The following is a 16039-nucleotide window of genomic DNA, read 5'->3' as shown; positions in this document are numbered from 1 at the left end:
ACATAATAATTCCGATAGGACGCCTCATGCAGCGCCTAGGTCTAATTCCGGACCGAATCCTATCTCCGCCACATACGTGGGCTATTAACAGAATCCTAGCATACATGTACTCGTAAAGGGTGTAAAGGGTGCATGTAGACCAGTTAGTAAGGTCGAACACTTAGTTGTAAGGATTGGGGATGGCATACTTAAATAGAGCCAGTGACGCAATTCACATTCTCAGACATTCAATATACTCACGTTAACATCACTCAGTCTTAGAAGCAATCATTCACCATGAAAGTGATCGTTGTTGGATCCAGCGGGTTCGTGGGCACAGAGCTCATTCGACAGGCCATCACCAGTCCTGCTGTGACCTCAGTCGTGGCCCTTGCCCGCCGCGAAACGCCAGTCCCAGAGAGCCTTAAAGACTCTAGTGACGCAGCGAAATTAACATCTGTCGTGTGCGATGACTTTTTGAACTATTCAGACAACGTTAAGCAGCATCTATCCAACGCTGATGCCTGCATCTGGTGAGACTTGATCCATGAACATTTGAGTGAGCTGATGGCCTAACACTTGTTTGCCGTATAGGCTAATGGCGGTTACCCCGAGAAATTCCAGCAAGATGCCTTGGGATGAAGTTCGCAAGATCTGCTCGGACTATACCATTGCTGGTCTCGAAGAGTTATCCAAGGCTCCTCGGAATAACACGACAAAGCCTCTACGTTTTGTATATGTTAGTGGCGCCAACGCTGAGCGCGACCAGTCCAAGAAACCATGGGTGTTGGGCGATTATTGTCTCATGAGGGTAAGTATCATATCTCGTCTCACTGAGTGAACATTGGAAGAAATAAGCAGTGCAACGTTGATCGTTAAACTGATTCATCATAGGGGGAGGTGGAAACTCGCGTCTTAGACTTTGCTAAGAATTCCAACAATGCTATTGAAGCTTACATAGTCAAGCCAGGCCTCATTCGCGATCCTCAGCAGGGAAATATTGTCACCAACACCTTCCACAATGTCCTCACTAGCGTCATCAGCCTCCCCATCGTTTCTTTACACGATGTGGCGGCGACGTTACTCAGCCAGGCGACAGAAGGAATTGAGAAGGAAACGCTGGAATGTGACGACATCACGAGAATTGGAGGAAGTAAACAGAGTCCCGAGAAATGAATACAGCGCATATTTAGGCTGCATAAATAAATAGTCATCCAGGTTTTGTAGTAATCAATGTTTCTATCATTTTTATCTTGTCTGTGCCCTTTCAGCGTACATGCTTGTATCATCCCAGTGATATATCTTTACTGTCCTCCACATTGGCTATCCAACCGCTTAGGAATGAGTCCACTCGGGCTTCTTCTTTTCGGCAAAAGCCTTCATGCCAATCTTCTGGTCTTGGCTGCCAAACAGGCTGTGGAAAACACGTCTCTCAAACTCAACTCCGTCACGCAGGCCAAGGTCCTGGCTCTTGTTGACAACCTCCTTGCAGGCTTGGACAGCAACCTTTGAGTATCCAGCAATAGTCTCAGCGAGCTTCAGTGTCTCCTCCATCAGGGCCTCGTATGTGGGGAAGGTTCTAGCAGCAAGGCCCCATTTCTCAGCCTCAGCACCGCTGAAGGACTTGCCCGTCAGGATCAGCTCCATGGCCTTGGACTTGCCAATGGCGTGAGTGAGTCGCTGGCTACCACCGGCGCCGGGAATGGTTCCCAGCTTGACTTCGGGCTGGCCAAAGTTGGCGGTCTCGGTGCAGTAAAGGAGATCACACATCATGGCAAGCTCGCAGCCACCGCCAAGTGCATGGCCAGAGACGGCAGCGATGATGGGCTTCTTCACCTGAGTGGTCAGCAGGGACCAGGACTCGATGAATGCCTTGGTGTAAGCCTCTGAAAATGTGAGAGGGGCCATCTCCTTGATATCGGCTCCGGCGGCAAAGGCCTTTTGTGAGCCGGTAAGAATGATAACCGAGGTCTCATCGGAGGCGTTGAAGTCGTTGAGAGCTTCGTTGAGCTCCTTGATAAGAGGGGTGCAGAGTGCATTGAGTGCCTTTGGTCGGTTCAAAGTCACTAAAAATGAAAGAATAAGAAAATATTGATTAGCCACTTCACTTATCTCTACGTAGAATTACGCTGCACCTGCTGGTACTCACCTTGTCCAACGCCAGGCTTCGGGGTTGAAGTCAAGATATATTCATAAGACTTGGAGCTATAGGCCCGTGCAATTCGAGGCAGCGTGGACCGCTGGAAAGGCACTTTGGCGACTGCGGGCCTCGCAAAACGAAAAGTATTCATGATGAGTGTGTTTTGTGTTTTGAATTGTGTCTATGTTTGATCAAGAGAGAAGCTTCCAATGGACAAAATGAGATGAGATGAAGATGCCGGCTCTGGATGGGTAAATGCTGGAAAGCATCGGCTCTAAGCCGAGGATAAACTGCCTGTGCTGTACCATATCTCGGAGCTCCAGTGACGACACGGCGAGAGGGGTGCTGACTAAGGCAGACACATACTAAAAATCGTACGCAAAGAGTGGCGCATTTATTCTCTGCAAGACAATCCTACTGTATTCTACAAAGAATAGTGCAAAAGTACGGCATGACATTCTCTCATTAAACCGGCAATTAAAGAAGAAACTCTCTTTCCAACTCCCCGTATTGAGAGAAGTAAAGCAGGAAAAGACAGTTTATAAAGAATAATCAGATGCATGACTCGGTGGGAGACCATCTAGTCTATACGATACCTTACCGAAAGATGCAGATGGTATCGGTGGGCTTAAGTAAATTCTCCGTAATGTCCAAGTATGGACAATCTTTGGGATCTTGATAGAATGCGCCTCTTGATTGTTGGGAATAACGTTGGGAATAAGGAGCTTCGAGTACCAACAGCCAGGCAGACGATCCAAAAAGCCAAGATGATCGAGCTCGGTATCGGCCAGACAATCCCAGAAGCTAAAATTGACATTGACTAACACGAAAGAGGGGAGAAGGCTGAAGAGAAGAATCATTGCAATGGTGGCACGCAGTGTTGTAGTCAAGTATCCTTTGGGGATACCCTTTCAGTCTTCTGCTGAAGATGAAAATAAATAAATTTGGTTAATTATTTTGGGTTGAAACTTTTGACGCCGCGATGCATGCAAATAGTTGTACGGAGTCCTTGAACCGACAAATGCCCACGTATCCGTATACATTGCCTCTACAGGTAACTATCAGCCTGACCCTTTCCTTTACGTCAATTAGATGTTCTCATTGAAGAGCTTTCCTTTGCCTACTCCAGCAAGGAACGTATAGGGCTCAAGCTACATGTACCGAGGTAGTCCGGTCGCAACTGATCAGTCGGCAATAGGATGAGATGTTTCAATCCCGTGCTTACATGCGCCAACCAGTGGAGAGTTTCTGACAGCTAAACTTGGAGCTTACAAGACGCTCAATTGCATTCTTGCCTCATCTTTATGGTATCTTCATCTCGCCGACGATTAAATAATCATTATATGTGTGTCGCTTGTTTTGTTTATAATGAGCTGAAGTCGAGGGCATTGACCATTCATTATACTCTTCGCATCGCTGGGGAGATGAGTTGTGGCGGTCGAAGCTCCAAAGATGATGAGTCGACAAACTTCCCGTGAATAAGATTATGGCGTCTTACGCCATGGTTTCTCCCAGTGTTGCTATGTGGTGCAAATCTCAGCCTCCAGTCCCGTTAACTTAAGCCCACATGAGCCAAAGATGGTGGCTTCACGCCAATCATATTCATGTTGTTTACATTCGATGACAGCGATAAGCCGTGGCTGTCGACCTATATAAACATACTGCTTACCATCCCTCTTTGCTTTCCCCCTTCCTCTTGTCTTCATATTCCCATCCAATTCTACGATCTAAATCACATACAGTCTGCTCGTCCTACCAGTCGCAAAATGGCGGCCATACTTCCCGTCGAAATTATACTCAGCATAGCCGCGTACCTCGACTGTCAAGAGCAGTACGCCCTTCTACGTGCTATCCCGTCGCTCGCAAGTCAATTCACGTACTCGCGGCATCTCCTGGCTACCACCGATGATAATGGCAACAACTTGGTGCATATACTAGCACAAAAGGGGGAGGAAACTTTGCTGAAGTTGCTATTCCCAGATAAAGATCTGGAAACAAGTCTTGTATCTGGTAACATCATTCCTCGGCTAAGGCAGATGCTTCTCACACGCTCTGTAAACAACGATGGTGCTACGCCTCTTCACCTGGCGGCATCAAATGGGCATTTGGGTATTGTCGACTGGATCTCCAAGAGACCAGACTTGGATCTGAATCGGCAGGACAAATCCGGATGTACGTGTGTGGAACGGGCGGCAAAAGCAGGGCACGCTGAAGTTGTCAGTTTGCTCCTGGATAATCCGAATATGACGGTCGACTGGAACTCCAACCAAAGGTCAAACCCCCTTTGTCTTGCGGCCGAGTATGGCCATGAAGCCACGGTAAGGGTGATACTCGAGCGTCACGGACACAGAATCAGCGTCAATTCCCAAGCCGCATATGGTATCACAGCTCTCACCTTTTCGGTGCTTCGTGGCCGTATGGCCATCACCGACCTGTTGATTCAGCAGAAAGGAGTCAACGTCAATGCGGAAGATCATTTGGGCAACAGCACATTGCACATGGCTGTCAGAAGCAAGAATCAGGCCGCCATGAAGGCGATCCTGGCACATCCCAATGTCAATCCCAATATGAGAGACTGGTATGGACACACCCCCTTACAGGAGGCCGTATGTATCGCGGACAAGACGATGGTTCAGCTCCTCCTTGAGCATCCAGCAACAGACGCCAATCTGGGCAACTGCAAGAAAACGACTCCTCTCATCAAAGCAGTACAAGTAAACCACGACTGGGCGGTCGAATTCTTACTGAAATGGCATGCCATTGAGCCTGACAAGAAGGATTACTGGGGAATGACTGCTCTCTCATGGGCCGCATTCTTGGGCCGCAAGAAGATGGTTGAAAGGCTGCTTGAACTAGAAGAGGTTGATCCTAATTCGCTGGACGAGGACGGCTTGACGCCTCTCGCCCTCTGCATGCAAATGGGGTGGCCGGACGTGGCCGAGGTTCTTCTCAAACACCCCGATGTCGATGTTAACGCGGAGGACGATTGGGGCTGGACGCCGCTCGCCCATGCCAAAAACGCCCCAAGAAGCAAGTCTGTTCCTTTAATGAGGCTTCTAACCCAGCACGGAGCAACCATGACGCTCCACGCAGAGATGATTGTCATGTACAACGCATTGGTCGATTCTGATATTGCCATAAGCTTAGTGGAATCGATAATCAAGTGCAAGAACATCGAGGCATATATGACAGAGCGTTTTGGGCGAGAAAAGACCGAATTGGCCATGATTGATGGCGAACGAGGCGTGCGAGCGCTTCTCTTCCGGGATACTCGGGCCGCGAGGATGAGAAGGGATGGGATAGAGGGGATGCTTTGCTTAGAAGGTTAGTCCTTTGAGTATCTGATACTGTCGCTATATTCTGCTACTATCCGCTGTTATAGATATATATATCCACTTTCTGCTACCATCGCTATATTCCTGTAGTATATGCTGCCCTCTTCTACTGTCTCTCCTTTTTGCTACTATGGCTACAATTCTCTGGTATCCGCTTCTGTAAATATATTTTTCTTATCATCTGCTATTGTTTTTATCTCCTTTTAGTATTTAATGATACCATTATTCTTAACCTTGAGCTACATGATGCTTCATAGTACCTACCTGCAGCAGTAAAATTGGTGTGCCAAAACGGCATTCCCTCTTCAGTGGGATCCAATGGATTTCTCCAGCTCTTTCTTTGGCATGTTCAATATGTTTTTTCCTGCCAACCTACAGCTCGCCCTCATCCATTTCATTTGGGTCAAACCTCATCTCGTTCAGGCACCCTTGCTGCAATTTTCTTCAGACATTAATGATTCAATCCGCTATATAACACACTTCCAAGTACGGAGGTACATCCAGATAGAAGAGAGTCGCGGCATCACTCCGTAAAGTGGGGCCGAAGCTCCAGCACTTAGAATACCGCGCTTAGCCTAAATCAGCACCGCAGCAATTGAAACCGATAACGATAAAGCAAAAAAGTCGAGCCTCACTCTTTTTCTTAGGTTCCTTCGTAGCAGCCAGCGCCATAATCGACATCCATTCCCCCCAACCACATACTTTGCAATGGCCGTCCTCGGAAAGCGCAAGGCTCCAGAGCCGACGGTATCAACAGAAGACGCACAAGAGATTTTTCGGCGACATTTTGAGGCGCAGTTTCTTCCGCTGCCGGAGGCGAAGCGCAAGGCGAAGGCTGTGGAGGAAGAGGATGGGAGTGAGGACGACAGCGACAGCGACAGTGGGAGTGAAGGAGGTGAATGGGATGGCTTATCAAACGAAGACGAGGATGATGACGAGGGTGAGGACGAAAGTGAGGATGACGAGGACGACGACGAAGAGGAGGAGGAAGATGATGGTAAGACGAGCAACGCATCTGCCGCTTTAGTATCTTCTTCTTACTGACTTGACCACCAGACTCTCCAGTTATCGAAGTAGTCGACCATTCCGCCTCTCAAGCTCCCACAACAAGCACAATGTCCAAACGCGAACTCAAAGCCTTCATGGTACATCCCCCCTCCCTCTCCACCACCCAAAACCACCACAATGCTAACAATTATATCTAACACAAACAGTCCTCCCGTCCCCCAGACCAATCTTCCTCCGCCAAACCAGCCGCCCAACCATCCTCCTCAAAATCTTCCTCCGCCGCCCTCCCCGAAGACGCACCCTCCCTCCTCGCACAGGACCTCGAGCTCCGCCGCCTCATCGCAGAATCCCACCTCCTCCAGACGAACAAGCCCCTCTCCCTCGCCGCCGCACTCTCCACAACATCCTCTCCCAACGCCCAGCCAAAGGCCTTTTCTTCAGGTCGCGTGCGCCAGAAGGCGCTCGATATGCGTATACAGGCGCTTGGTTCGAAGACTTCGATTCTTAAGCAGGAGAAGATGCCCATGCACATGCGCAAGGGCATTAATGCTGCTGCTGTCGAGAGAGAGGCTAAGCGCAGACGCGAGGCTAAGGAGACTGGCGTTATCTTGGAACGAGAGACGGGCAAGAAGAAGAGGAGAGATCGGAAGAGTGGTGGCGGCGGTGGTGGATTTGGTCCGGCTGTGGGTAGGCTCAAGGGTGCTGAGCTTAGAATAAGCGAGAGAGACGTCAAGAAGATTGAGGGGACGAGGGATACGTTTGGTAGGAGGGGAGGAAAACGATGAGGAGCAGAAGCGTTGATTTGGAAATACCCTGGTCACTTGATTGAGAGCGCAAAAGTAAATATTATATAATGTAGATTGACAGTTGTCCATATGGCACACATCATATCACATCACAAGTGAGAGCGTTCTCGCAAACTAAATAGAAACTGTTTTTCATGTCTATTGATCGAATCCTACACCTCAACACTAACACAAAGGAAAGCCTCCCAAGTGGTAATTCCTTCCACGAGAAGCCTTCCTTATAATCTGACATTGAAGAATAAATAGTATATAATATATATATATACAGATGGCGTCATTTTCACTCCTGTCACATGCAAGCCCCTTCTCTTCGTTTTTCGTCCAGAGCCAAAAAACCAGCAGATGCTACTCCGCTGGCGTCGGCCCTGAGCCAATGTGTATAAAGAGCAAATCTGTTGTTGCAGCCGTAAAGAAAAAAGGACAATCCGAGCATAAGACGCATAAAGAAAAGAGGTAAATAAAAGAAAGATGGAGAAGAAATGATATCAAGAAGGAAACAAAACATGAAATCCCCTAAACCGAGATCCATAGAACGTGAAATTGTATCATGACGCAAATAAATAGAGAAAAGAAATAGAGAAAAGATCATATGAAAAAAAGAACAGATTAAAACAAGGCGCGTTACATGGCACCGCCAGCATTGATAGGAGTAGGTTGGCTGATGGTCATGGGCATGCTCAGGGTCTGGAGGCTGTTGAAACTATGGCTGGAAGTCATAGTGGTCTGAGGAGCGATACCGCCGCTAGTAACGACGGCGTTGATCGAGCCAGGGGCAAAGGCCGATTCTGATGTTGGCGATGCCTCCTCGACAGATCCAAGATGCTCCTCGCCAGAAAACTCCTCCTCCTCCTCGGCAGAGAGATGTAATGAGCCCTCGCCACCATCCTCGCGGCTGTGGGTACGCTTGTGCCTGTAATAATTGGATTAGCAAACTGCTGTTTATAACTGAGGAGAAGAGGGGTGCACATACTGCGCCAGGTTATCTGATCGGGAGAAAGCTTTGCTGCAGTGAGGGCAGATGTAAGGCTTCTCTTGAGTGTGTGTTCGGACATGCCTAGGATCGTATGATTAGCTTTGCCATCTCGATGGTTATTTGCTTAGAGGGGGCTCTTACCTCTTGAGGTGCTCTAGTCTCTTGAAGAGTCGGCCACAGGTAGGAATTGGGCAAGAGTGAGACTTGTGAGGATAAGGACCCAGCTCCATTACAGTAGCTGATCGGGCACGTCGGACAATGCCGCCAGCCATCATGGAACGGTCACCAGAGAGGTCATCGCTGATGTGGGAAAAGTCATGCTGGAGAGCCATGGGGTGAACAGCGGGACTGCCATGTCTTGAGATGTCCATGAGATCCTTGTGCTGGGAGGGGTAAACCATGCTGGAAGGTGAGTTTCCAGTAGACTCTTCTCCCTCAGCGACGGGGCCCATGGAGACGGAGACTGACCGACGCAGATCCGAAGGCCTGTGAGGGGCAGACGGCGTTGACGTAGGTGCCATGGCAGACATTGAGGTGGGGATGGACGTGCGGCGTCTTCGCTGCTTATAGGTGGGAGATCCCTCGATAACGGAGTAAATGTTATTTGCGCCGTAAGAGCGAGGGAACTGCGGGCCAGCAAGGTGGGACGGCATCTGGACCATTCCGCCGAGGCCAGACATGGCGGAGAGGTGATCAGGGATGGCAGAGTAGAGTCCAGTCTCCTCGTTGGCAATGTAGGCGGGCTCGGCAGTCATGCCGAGAGCCTGCTGAGGAGGAGTGATGGGCTCAAAGGACAAACCCCGGTTGCTGTAATCCTCGTAGCCCGAAGACACAAAGGACGGAGCAGGCGAGTACTCCAGGCCGTAGGCGGGCATCGAGGAATGGCGGTGGTGGCTGTGCGTAATGGGGATTCCATTCTGGTTGTAGTGGACGCGAGTGAAGTCAGCCTCCCTCTTGACTACCGCAACCTGCTGGGGGACGGCGGGAGCCATGGTCATGGTGTCGTAGGGGACCATGGAGTCCATGGTCTCAGCCATAGGGGCCATGGTGTTGGGAATCATGCTCGGGGGAGGCATGGAGTCCATGGCCCTCATGACGGGAGAGGTGGACTGGCTGGGGTGAAAAGAAGACTGCTGAGCGCTGAAGGAGGACGAGTTGGCCTGCTGGCTTTTCGTGAGCTGCTCATAGAGCGACTGCGACGAATCGTACTGGAAGGACAACGCGGGCTCGCTAACAGCAACAGTGGTGGCTTCCTGGCCCATCTTCTCCCGCTTCAAGTCTCGCTCCAGAGCATCCAAGAAGAGGCGGTCGTGGGGCACACTGTACCAGTAGAAGACCTTTTGCTTCTTCTGGGTACGGATGCAGTTGTTTTTGTAGAGAAAGTCGAGGAAAGCGCTCTTTGGTTCCTCCAGGGAGGCATCAGTTCCTGACTTGAGATTTCGGAGATCGGAGAAGATTCCCTCCTCGAATTTTTTGGAGTTCTTGACGGGGCGGCCAAAGGCCTGGAATCTGAAGGAGAGGCATCGCACAATGTCAGTGCCGGAGATGTGGAAGAGGTTGTTCCACAGGATGCAAGAGACGTATTCACCCGTCGGCAGGAGAAAGCGTCGAATGTACTGATCCGGCTGCCAATCGACTGGGGCGGAGATGAGGAAATACTTGAGGTTGTCGACTTGCTGAAGGGCGACCTGGGCATCATGGGGAAGAGCCTGCTGAGCTTCGGTGCTCAACATGAACGTCTCAGGTTTCTGAGGCGCAATGGCCGGGTGTTGTGAATACATGATGCGCGAGTTGCGACGATGCGACTTGGTGAGTCAAGTGTGTTGGAGGACAGCGTCTGGGGAGACGGCGATCTGCGGTGGCCAATGCAATTGGCGATGGCGGATGATTGTCCTACGGGTGTGGCGGACACCGTGGCGGGCGGTAATTGGTGATTGCGCGCGGAGGCGGTGCGAGACCAGATTGTAGACAGAGAAAAGGAAATATCAAATGAAAGGCGCTGCCCGAGAGTCGCGGGAATTGATGATTCGACGCGACGATGGTGAGAGAGTGAGAGAGACCGAGAGAGACCAGCTCGAAACGACTGAAAGAGGTTGCACAGCAAGGGGGGAACGACCCGAACAACAGCGTCTAGCGAATGTATGGGCGCGTCCGAAAAAGCGAACCGTCAAGGCGAGGATGATTCCGTCGTGCGTTGGGGAGCAGAAACGGTGTCGATCGCAAGACGAATTAAATGCGTATAGAAACGAAGGGTCCAGGAGAGGAGCGCAGTCGGCAAAACCTCGCGGGTTATTGTTCTTTGAGGGATGATTGTTGAAGCGACGAGCGGATTGCGGCGATCTATGCGCGCGATTGAGGGACAGCCTGGCCCAGCGGGGAAAAGAATAAAAATGAAGAAAAGAGAGAGGCACAAGAAAGAGGAAATTCTGTGCGGCTCCGAAGAAGAAGGAGAAAAGCAGGAGGGAGAGGGTGGAGGCGGAGGAGAGAAGCGAAAGGGCAGAAAAACGTTGAAATAAGAAACACAGGGAAGAGATTTCAGAAGAAGGGGACTGTGAGGATGGACAACGGGGGATGGCACGTTTAATGGGGTGGAGTGGCGCGGGCCTTGCAAATGGGATGTGCGTCTTTGCGATGCCTGAGCCTGGGAGAGAGAGCCTGTGCCTGAGAGCCTGTGCCTGTCTGGTGCCTGTCTAGGTGGTGGTAGCTTCAATGAGATTAGATTGGACTGGACTGGATTGGATTGGTGTGCTGTAGGTGGACGGGACAAGTAACGAGTACCTGCTGCTGCGCGGGATGTTGTGCCTGTGCCTGGACGTACTGTATGTATACTGTACTGTACTCGTGGTGCCTGAACGAACGAAACCGAGTGAACTGGAGCCGAACCTGCTAAAGAAGCGCTGGCTGGAAGTGGGAGAGCCGTTATTAACAGTCAGCCCAGGCACGGAGTAGACGCGGCGTACTCTGTGGCGTGGCTGCGGGTGACAGTGTACCCCGTATCTACTTTGGCCGAAGCTGTGCTCCCTTTGGCGGAAGGAGAGGGGGAGGAGAGTGAGGGGCCACTAATAATACACGCGCAAGAAAATAATCAAAAAGCCGGAGCCCATAATAACAAAAAATAAAAATAAAAATAAAAAACAACGTGCAAGGGTCGGTGCGCACAGCCAGCTCGGCGCCAGCCAGGCATAAGCTAAGCCTGAAGAGGGCATGGGCGGTACGGGCAAGAGCGGCGGGGGCGCGACTTGCTGAGAGGGTGTGGGCCCTCTGGGAAACGAGCAATTGCTGTCATAGCGCATGAGCACCCACTGGGGCCAGGCCCTGGGCGGTGGTACCTTGGTGGTGCGTTCCCCTAGAGCGCCGCCTAATAATAACAGAGTGGAGGTGCAGTTGCAGTACAGTTTAGTTACCGGTGCTGGCTGAAGAGGCACAACACGGCACGACACGCCACCTAGAAGCCACAAGTACAGGTACGAGGTGCAGAGGCGAGTCTCGATAAGAGAACCGGGATAGGACAGGACAGGGCTAGTCTGGACTGGCCAGATTGTTCGCCTCGTCTAAGCTCTTTGGCTGCAAGCAAAGCAAAAAGCAAAAGCAAAGCAAAAGCACAGCAAAGCAAAGCAAAGCAATTGATGCAGTCTTGACGTGGAAGCTGCGTCGGTCAGTGCACGTTGGCGCCGCCATGGCGCTCAGGCTGAGGCTCCACAGCCAACCACTCCGTACAAAGTAATTGTTTGGGTGCCTGAGCGCTTTGCTGCAGAGCCCAATCACAGCCAAAGTACATGCATCAGCGCATATGCAGCGACAGCATCAGACCAGTCACTCGACGAAGAAGGCCGAAATGTGGACGAGGCCAAAGAACAAGCACTGGTGGAATTGCAGCCAAGGGGGGGCTACAGGGAGGGCCAAAACCGGGCCCCTTCATCTAGCCTCCACCAAAAGCCCAGTTCAGTTCCCTGCTCAACAGCTTTTTGCACGACAGTGTCAGAGAGTGGGCGTGCAGATAACGAGACAAAAATAGGACGGGCGTGTGTCGACCATCACCACTACACTACGAGTGCTCGTAATAAGCAAAGGGGGCTTTTGGGCGCTCTGCAGGTCAGTGAGTGGCATCCAGACATACGAGCGTTCATAATCCAATCCTTCAGCGTCACCTCAACTCTGGCAAGTCAATGCAACGCCTTGCTTTTGCTCTCATTTGACAAGCCCGGACCTTGCTGCTGCATCTTCTCCTTTCTCTATTCAAGGCTGCTCCCCTGCCCCCCAAAAGGGACTGACTCTGTCGTTACAGTGTGTACGGTGCTAAGGTAATGTACGAAGTAATTAACTCTGCGTGCACTAGCACACTCGCAACCACATGGCAACTTGGATACTTGTTGGACGAATAGCCTTTCGGGGCATGGCGCACAAGGCGGCTCAATGCCATTCATGCCGCAGAGCCAGCTCGTCGACCATGGCCAAAAGGAGAATGGAAATTAATGGCAACGAGAAAGAAGACCTGCATTAGCTTCTTCTGTTTGATTGTGTGGCTCTCGCAAGTCCGTTGCTATGCTGGGCGCTAGTCGTCCATACCCCTGGCCGGATGTGTCGACCGCATAAACATGCAATCTAGGGCTCATTTGGTCCCTTATTCATTACATGAAAGCCTCGGAGCACATGAACAGACTGGGAATGGAGAATACAGGTACAGCCGCATGCTTTTCGTGCCTCATTGCCGGCCCCGCAACGCGTCCATACCCGCTTAATCGAGAAACTCACTCCCTGAGAGAGAGCGACTCTCACTCGCAGCGCCGATCGAGGAGCAGTGTTTGGCGGCTCATGAGACGACCGCATCTCGTAGCCATGTCAGCAAGGATGTCCGATTGGGGCTCGTCGTGTCCTGGTCCTTGACGCAGGAACAAGTCAGCGTTACCAAAAGATTGCTCCCGCTCCCATTGCCGGTGTCTCGCCTCTCCGTGATCCGTCACTGCCGGCATGCGAACCAGGAACCCCCCAACGATGAATCCGATAAACAATGTTTTCGATTTGTCAATCCAAGGCGCCAGAGTTGGCCGACAAGATGGCATCGTGGATTCTTACAGTTGCTTCCAGGAAAGAAACGGCGATATGTTGTTGTTCGCCGTGGATCCAACTCATCCCGGAATGCCACCACTGCGTCTTCCCAGCCACAGAAACTCAGATTTCGGAGTCGATGCCATTCATCATAAAGGCCACAGTATGCAAAGTCAATCTTTGCCGACTTCTGTCTCATCCCGAGTCGTCCGCTATATGACAGCGATTAGTCTGCAAACTCGTTCATATTCGTAGAACCCCGGCATGCCGCCTGAGCAGAGCCGGCTAGATAGCGTCCGAATCGTCACCTGTAACGAGAAATGTCCATGTTTCGTCGACTGATGTGATCCGGTTTCCCCACAACACGCTCCAGTCGGGATGGCGATGCGTGTCCTCGTTCTTCACATCGGTGGTAACGATCAGATGCTATCTCCTTGGCAGCGCAAAATTGCCTCGACAGAAGAAGAAAAAAAGACTCTCCTGTCGCTTTGTCACATCCACCCCCCTGTCATATCCGAAACAGAATGGCTGGAGAGGGTTGTGGCCGTTGAATCCTGGAAGGGAGAAAAGACGAGAGAGCAAAGGCCGTTGATTTCATCCGATCCGAAGCACACCAGAGAGGAGAGTCAGAGCGCTGCATTCTCCGAGGTGGCTTGTGGCAATGAAACTCTGCTTCCAGCTTCCCTCCTTGGTATCGAAGCCAGGAACCTTTTCATTTTGGCCCAATACGAGCAACGCCCGTCTCTCTGTTCGCCTCACGATGCTGCTGTTTGTATGTACGAGCACCGTCGAGCATTAAAGTACACACGTGCCTAGGTACTGGTACTCCGTACACATGATTGCAGGTCCTCGCCTGTCAAACTTTTTTCCGCTGCCGACGGCCTTTGCCCACGCCAAGCTTTCTCTTCCCATCTTCCCAGAAGCAACTACAAGTCAATCGACGCAAAAGCCTTGCAAATGCAGCATCGCCCTGATCACAAGTTGGCCCAGGCGGCTGCACGAGAGGCTTCTCAACATGAAACGCGCCTGGAGCGACGCTTCGGCGGGGACAAGGCGTTGCTAGAGACACGCGCGGCGCTGATTGGCTGCCTCAGAGTATGTACGCCCCTAGATCCTGTCCCATGTCTTGCTTCACATATTCCCGCCGAATCATGGCTGAGCCCAACCCCTCATGCTATCATGCACGAGCATGGGTGCGTCGGTTGCTCGACAGCTTGGAATGCGACGTCGCTAAGCCTGATGCCGTGAGGTCGTGTTGACGATGAATGCAGGTGACCGCAACTAGACGGGCCATGACTCTGTACCCGGGCGCCTTGGATGGCGAGCCCACGGTCCGTCCTTTTTTCTCGACCGCATCTTGTCCGACAACGACAGCGAGCGGTAGAAGCTAAGAACCCACGGGCGTTGGAGCAACCGCAAGATGCAGCCGGGTGGCTTGCGGCTATGCCTGCTCACAGAGCTGAGCTGTCTGTGATACGAACTCGGCGCTTTGGAAGACGTCAGACAAGCACTACCCAAGTGAATGCTTTGCATCTATCTGCTCATAGATGCTTGTGCGTGTACTCCGTAAAGGCAGTATTAAGTTTGTACTGCTACAAACGACATCCACCAACACCCTTCGGCAAGTTCGTCTAATGCAAGTAAGCCAAGGCGATGATCCAGCACATCAGATCGTCCAGGCACAATCGCCATTGCCATGCACTTTTCCTCGCTTCGGTCTGGATCAATTGATCGACGAGGCTGGCGCACGGCGCACAAAGCGGAAGACTAACAAAGCGAAACCCAACTTGCTCCACAAGAGTCTGCGGCCGACGATATGTTGACAAAGAAGGCATCAAACTTTTGCTCTTCAACGCCGATGTGCCAAGACGACGTCTTTGAAAGATTTGACCACATACAGCCGCTACTAGTGACATTGTGAATGGAAAGATGACGAGATCCTGCAGCTATGGGGTCCTGCGATGTGATGACTTGTTTCCCCCCGGCCAAGGTAGCGGCCATCTGAAACATGAAGATACCTAGATGCGTGCGTGCTTGATCGTCCCGCCCGTCTGAACTGATAGCCCGGTACGCGCCGCGGCCATCTGAGACTCCGAGCCATTTTGTGATGGCGATGGCTATTTGTGAGAGGGAGCATGTAAGGGGCATGCGGGTCTTACATGCGGTGCGATACTGGCAGCATGATCAGGATGGGAAAACACCAGTCTTCACAAATCAGCATCATCATCACCTCTGCTCGGAGAGGCTCCTGGCGCTTCGGCTTGCAGCTAATATGCATCTATCGCACGGCACTGGCTGGATCATGACGTGAAATATATTAAACGTTTTTTTTTTTTTTGGAGTCCCGACATCAATCTATGGCGTGGCGAATTCATGGCCCGCAAATCGGCCTCTCAAAGAGTTGTTTGGCTTTGCTTGCTAGGCTTTTCATTGGTAGTAAACCCTCGACGGCACTCGCCAGATGCCGCTTGACGCCCAACAACTCAGGGCGCGGGCCAAATATAGATCAAGCTTAACGCTCTATCGGCCAACCAGGGACTCGAGAGCGTGTTCCCTTCAAAGTTTGTCCCAGCACACCAGCCGTAGTGCTCACGGAGCTTATACTGATTGGTTTGCTGCACGTTGCCCCTTGCATATTGTTATCATCCTCTTTTCTCTTTTCTCTGTGCTATATCTTGTAAACTCTGCATTACCGCTCAGAGTATCCCTTCTTGTTACCAAACGCGGTCTTGAGAATGGGCCTTGGGATAAA

At 51.3% G+C, this 16039-nt stretch overlaps 7 protein-coding genes across 7 annotated transcripts; 4 read left to right on the top strand and 3 right to left on the bottom strand.

The window, feature by feature from the left end:
• Window positions 1-276: 276 nt before the first annotated feature.
• On the top strand, window positions 277-1155 carry M431DRAFT_527952 (hypothetical protein; the record flags this gene model as incomplete). The annotated part of the gene is made up of 3 exons (XM_024920726.1): window positions 277-512; window positions 574-790; window positions 874-1155. The coding sequence occupies 3 exons, from the start codon at window positions 277-279 to the stop codon at window positions 1153-1155; spliced, it is 735 nt and encodes a 244-aa protein (XP_024779144.1).
• M431DRAFT_107632 (hypothetical protein) lies at window positions 878-2360 on the bottom strand. Its single transcript, XM_024911654.1, has 2 exons — window positions 2129-2360; window positions 878-2045 (listed from the first exon to the last, which is right to left on the bottom strand). Exons 1-2 carry the CDS (start codon window positions 2268-2270, stop codon window positions 1315-1317), a joined length of 873 nt encoding a protein of 290 aa, XP_024779143.1. The 5' UTR covers window positions 2271-2360; the 3' UTR covers window positions 878-1314.
• Window positions 2361-4155: 1795 nt separating this feature from the next.
• On the top strand, window positions 4156-5530 carry M431DRAFT_107630 (hypothetical protein; the record flags this gene model as incomplete). The annotated part of the gene is made up of 2 exons (XM_024911653.1): window positions 4156-4623; window positions 4723-5530. The coding sequence occupies 2 exons, from the start codon at window positions 4156-4158 to the stop codon at window positions 5446-5448; spliced, it is 1194 nt and encodes a 397-aa protein (XP_024779142.1). The 3' UTR covers window positions 5449-5530.
• Window positions 5531-6162: 632 nt separating this feature from the next.
• M431DRAFT_75190 (hypothetical protein) lies at window positions 6163-7247 on the top strand (the record flags this gene model as incomplete). Its single annotated transcript, XM_024922313.1, has 3 exons — window positions 6163-6451; window positions 6511-6599; window positions 6669-7247. The coding sequence occupies 3 exons, from the start codon at window positions 6163-6165 to the stop codon at window positions 7245-7247; spliced, it is 957 nt and encodes a 318-aa protein (XP_024779141.1).
• A 121-nt stretch (window positions 7248-7368) lies between these two features.
• On the bottom strand, window positions 7369-7956 carry M431DRAFT_304539 (hypothetical protein). The gene has a single exon (XM_024914177.1). It carries the CDS (start codon window positions 7855-7857, stop codon window positions 7558-7560), a length of 300 nt encoding a protein of 99 aa, XP_024779140.1. The 5' UTR covers window positions 7858-7956; the 3' UTR covers window positions 7369-7557.
• M431DRAFT_75212 (hypothetical protein) lies at window positions 7890-10022 on the bottom strand (the record flags this gene model as incomplete). The annotated part of the gene is made up of 3 exons (XM_024922316.1): window positions 7890-8178; window positions 8239-8322; window positions 8383-10022. The coding sequence occupies 3 exons, from the start codon at window positions 10020-10022 to the stop codon at window positions 7890-7892; spliced, it is 2013 nt and encodes a 670-aa protein (XP_024779139.1).
• A 4332-nt stretch (window positions 10023-14354) lies between these two features.
• On the top strand, window positions 14355-14988 carry M431DRAFT_304515 (hypothetical protein). The gene has a single exon (XM_024914176.1). The coding sequence runs from the start codon at window positions 14605-14607 to the stop codon at window positions 14920-14922; it is 318 nt and encodes a 105-aa protein (XP_024779138.1). The 5' UTR covers window positions 14355-14604; the 3' UTR covers window positions 14923-14988.
• Window positions 14989-16039: the final 1051 nt, after the last annotated feature.

The sequence above is a fragment of the Trichoderma harzianum genome (genome assembly GCF_003025095.1).
Source record: "Trichoderma harzianum CBS 226.95 unplaced genomic scaffold M431scaffold_2, whole genome shotgun sequence".
NCBI classification, from domain to species: domain Eukaryota; kingdom Fungi; phylum Ascomycota; class Sordariomycetes; order Hypocreales; family Hypocreaceae; genus Trichoderma; species Trichoderma harzianum.
Note: the sequence above shows the minus strand (reverse complement) of the source record. Positions and strands in the feature narration are given on the sequence as shown.

Bases quoted from the DNA above. Each gene is read 5' to 3' on its own strand.
- M431DRAFT_107632 (XM_024911654.1), bottom strand. From the start codon at position 2,270: ATGAATACTTTTCGTTTTGCGAGGCCCGCAGTCGCCAAAGTGCCTTTC. The intron at 2,046-2,128 runs GTGAGTACCAGC...TTTCATTTTTAG, and splicing joins GAAGCCTGGCGTTGGACAAG to TGACTTTGAACCGACCAAAG.
- M431DRAFT_304515 (XM_024914176.1), top strand. From the start codon at position 14,605: ATGGCGAGCCCACGGTCCGTCCTTTTTTCTCGACCGCATCTTGTCCGA.
- M431DRAFT_304539 (XM_024914177.1), bottom strand. From the start codon at position 7,857: ATGATCTTTTCTCTATTTCTTTTCTCTATTTATTTGCGTCATGATACA.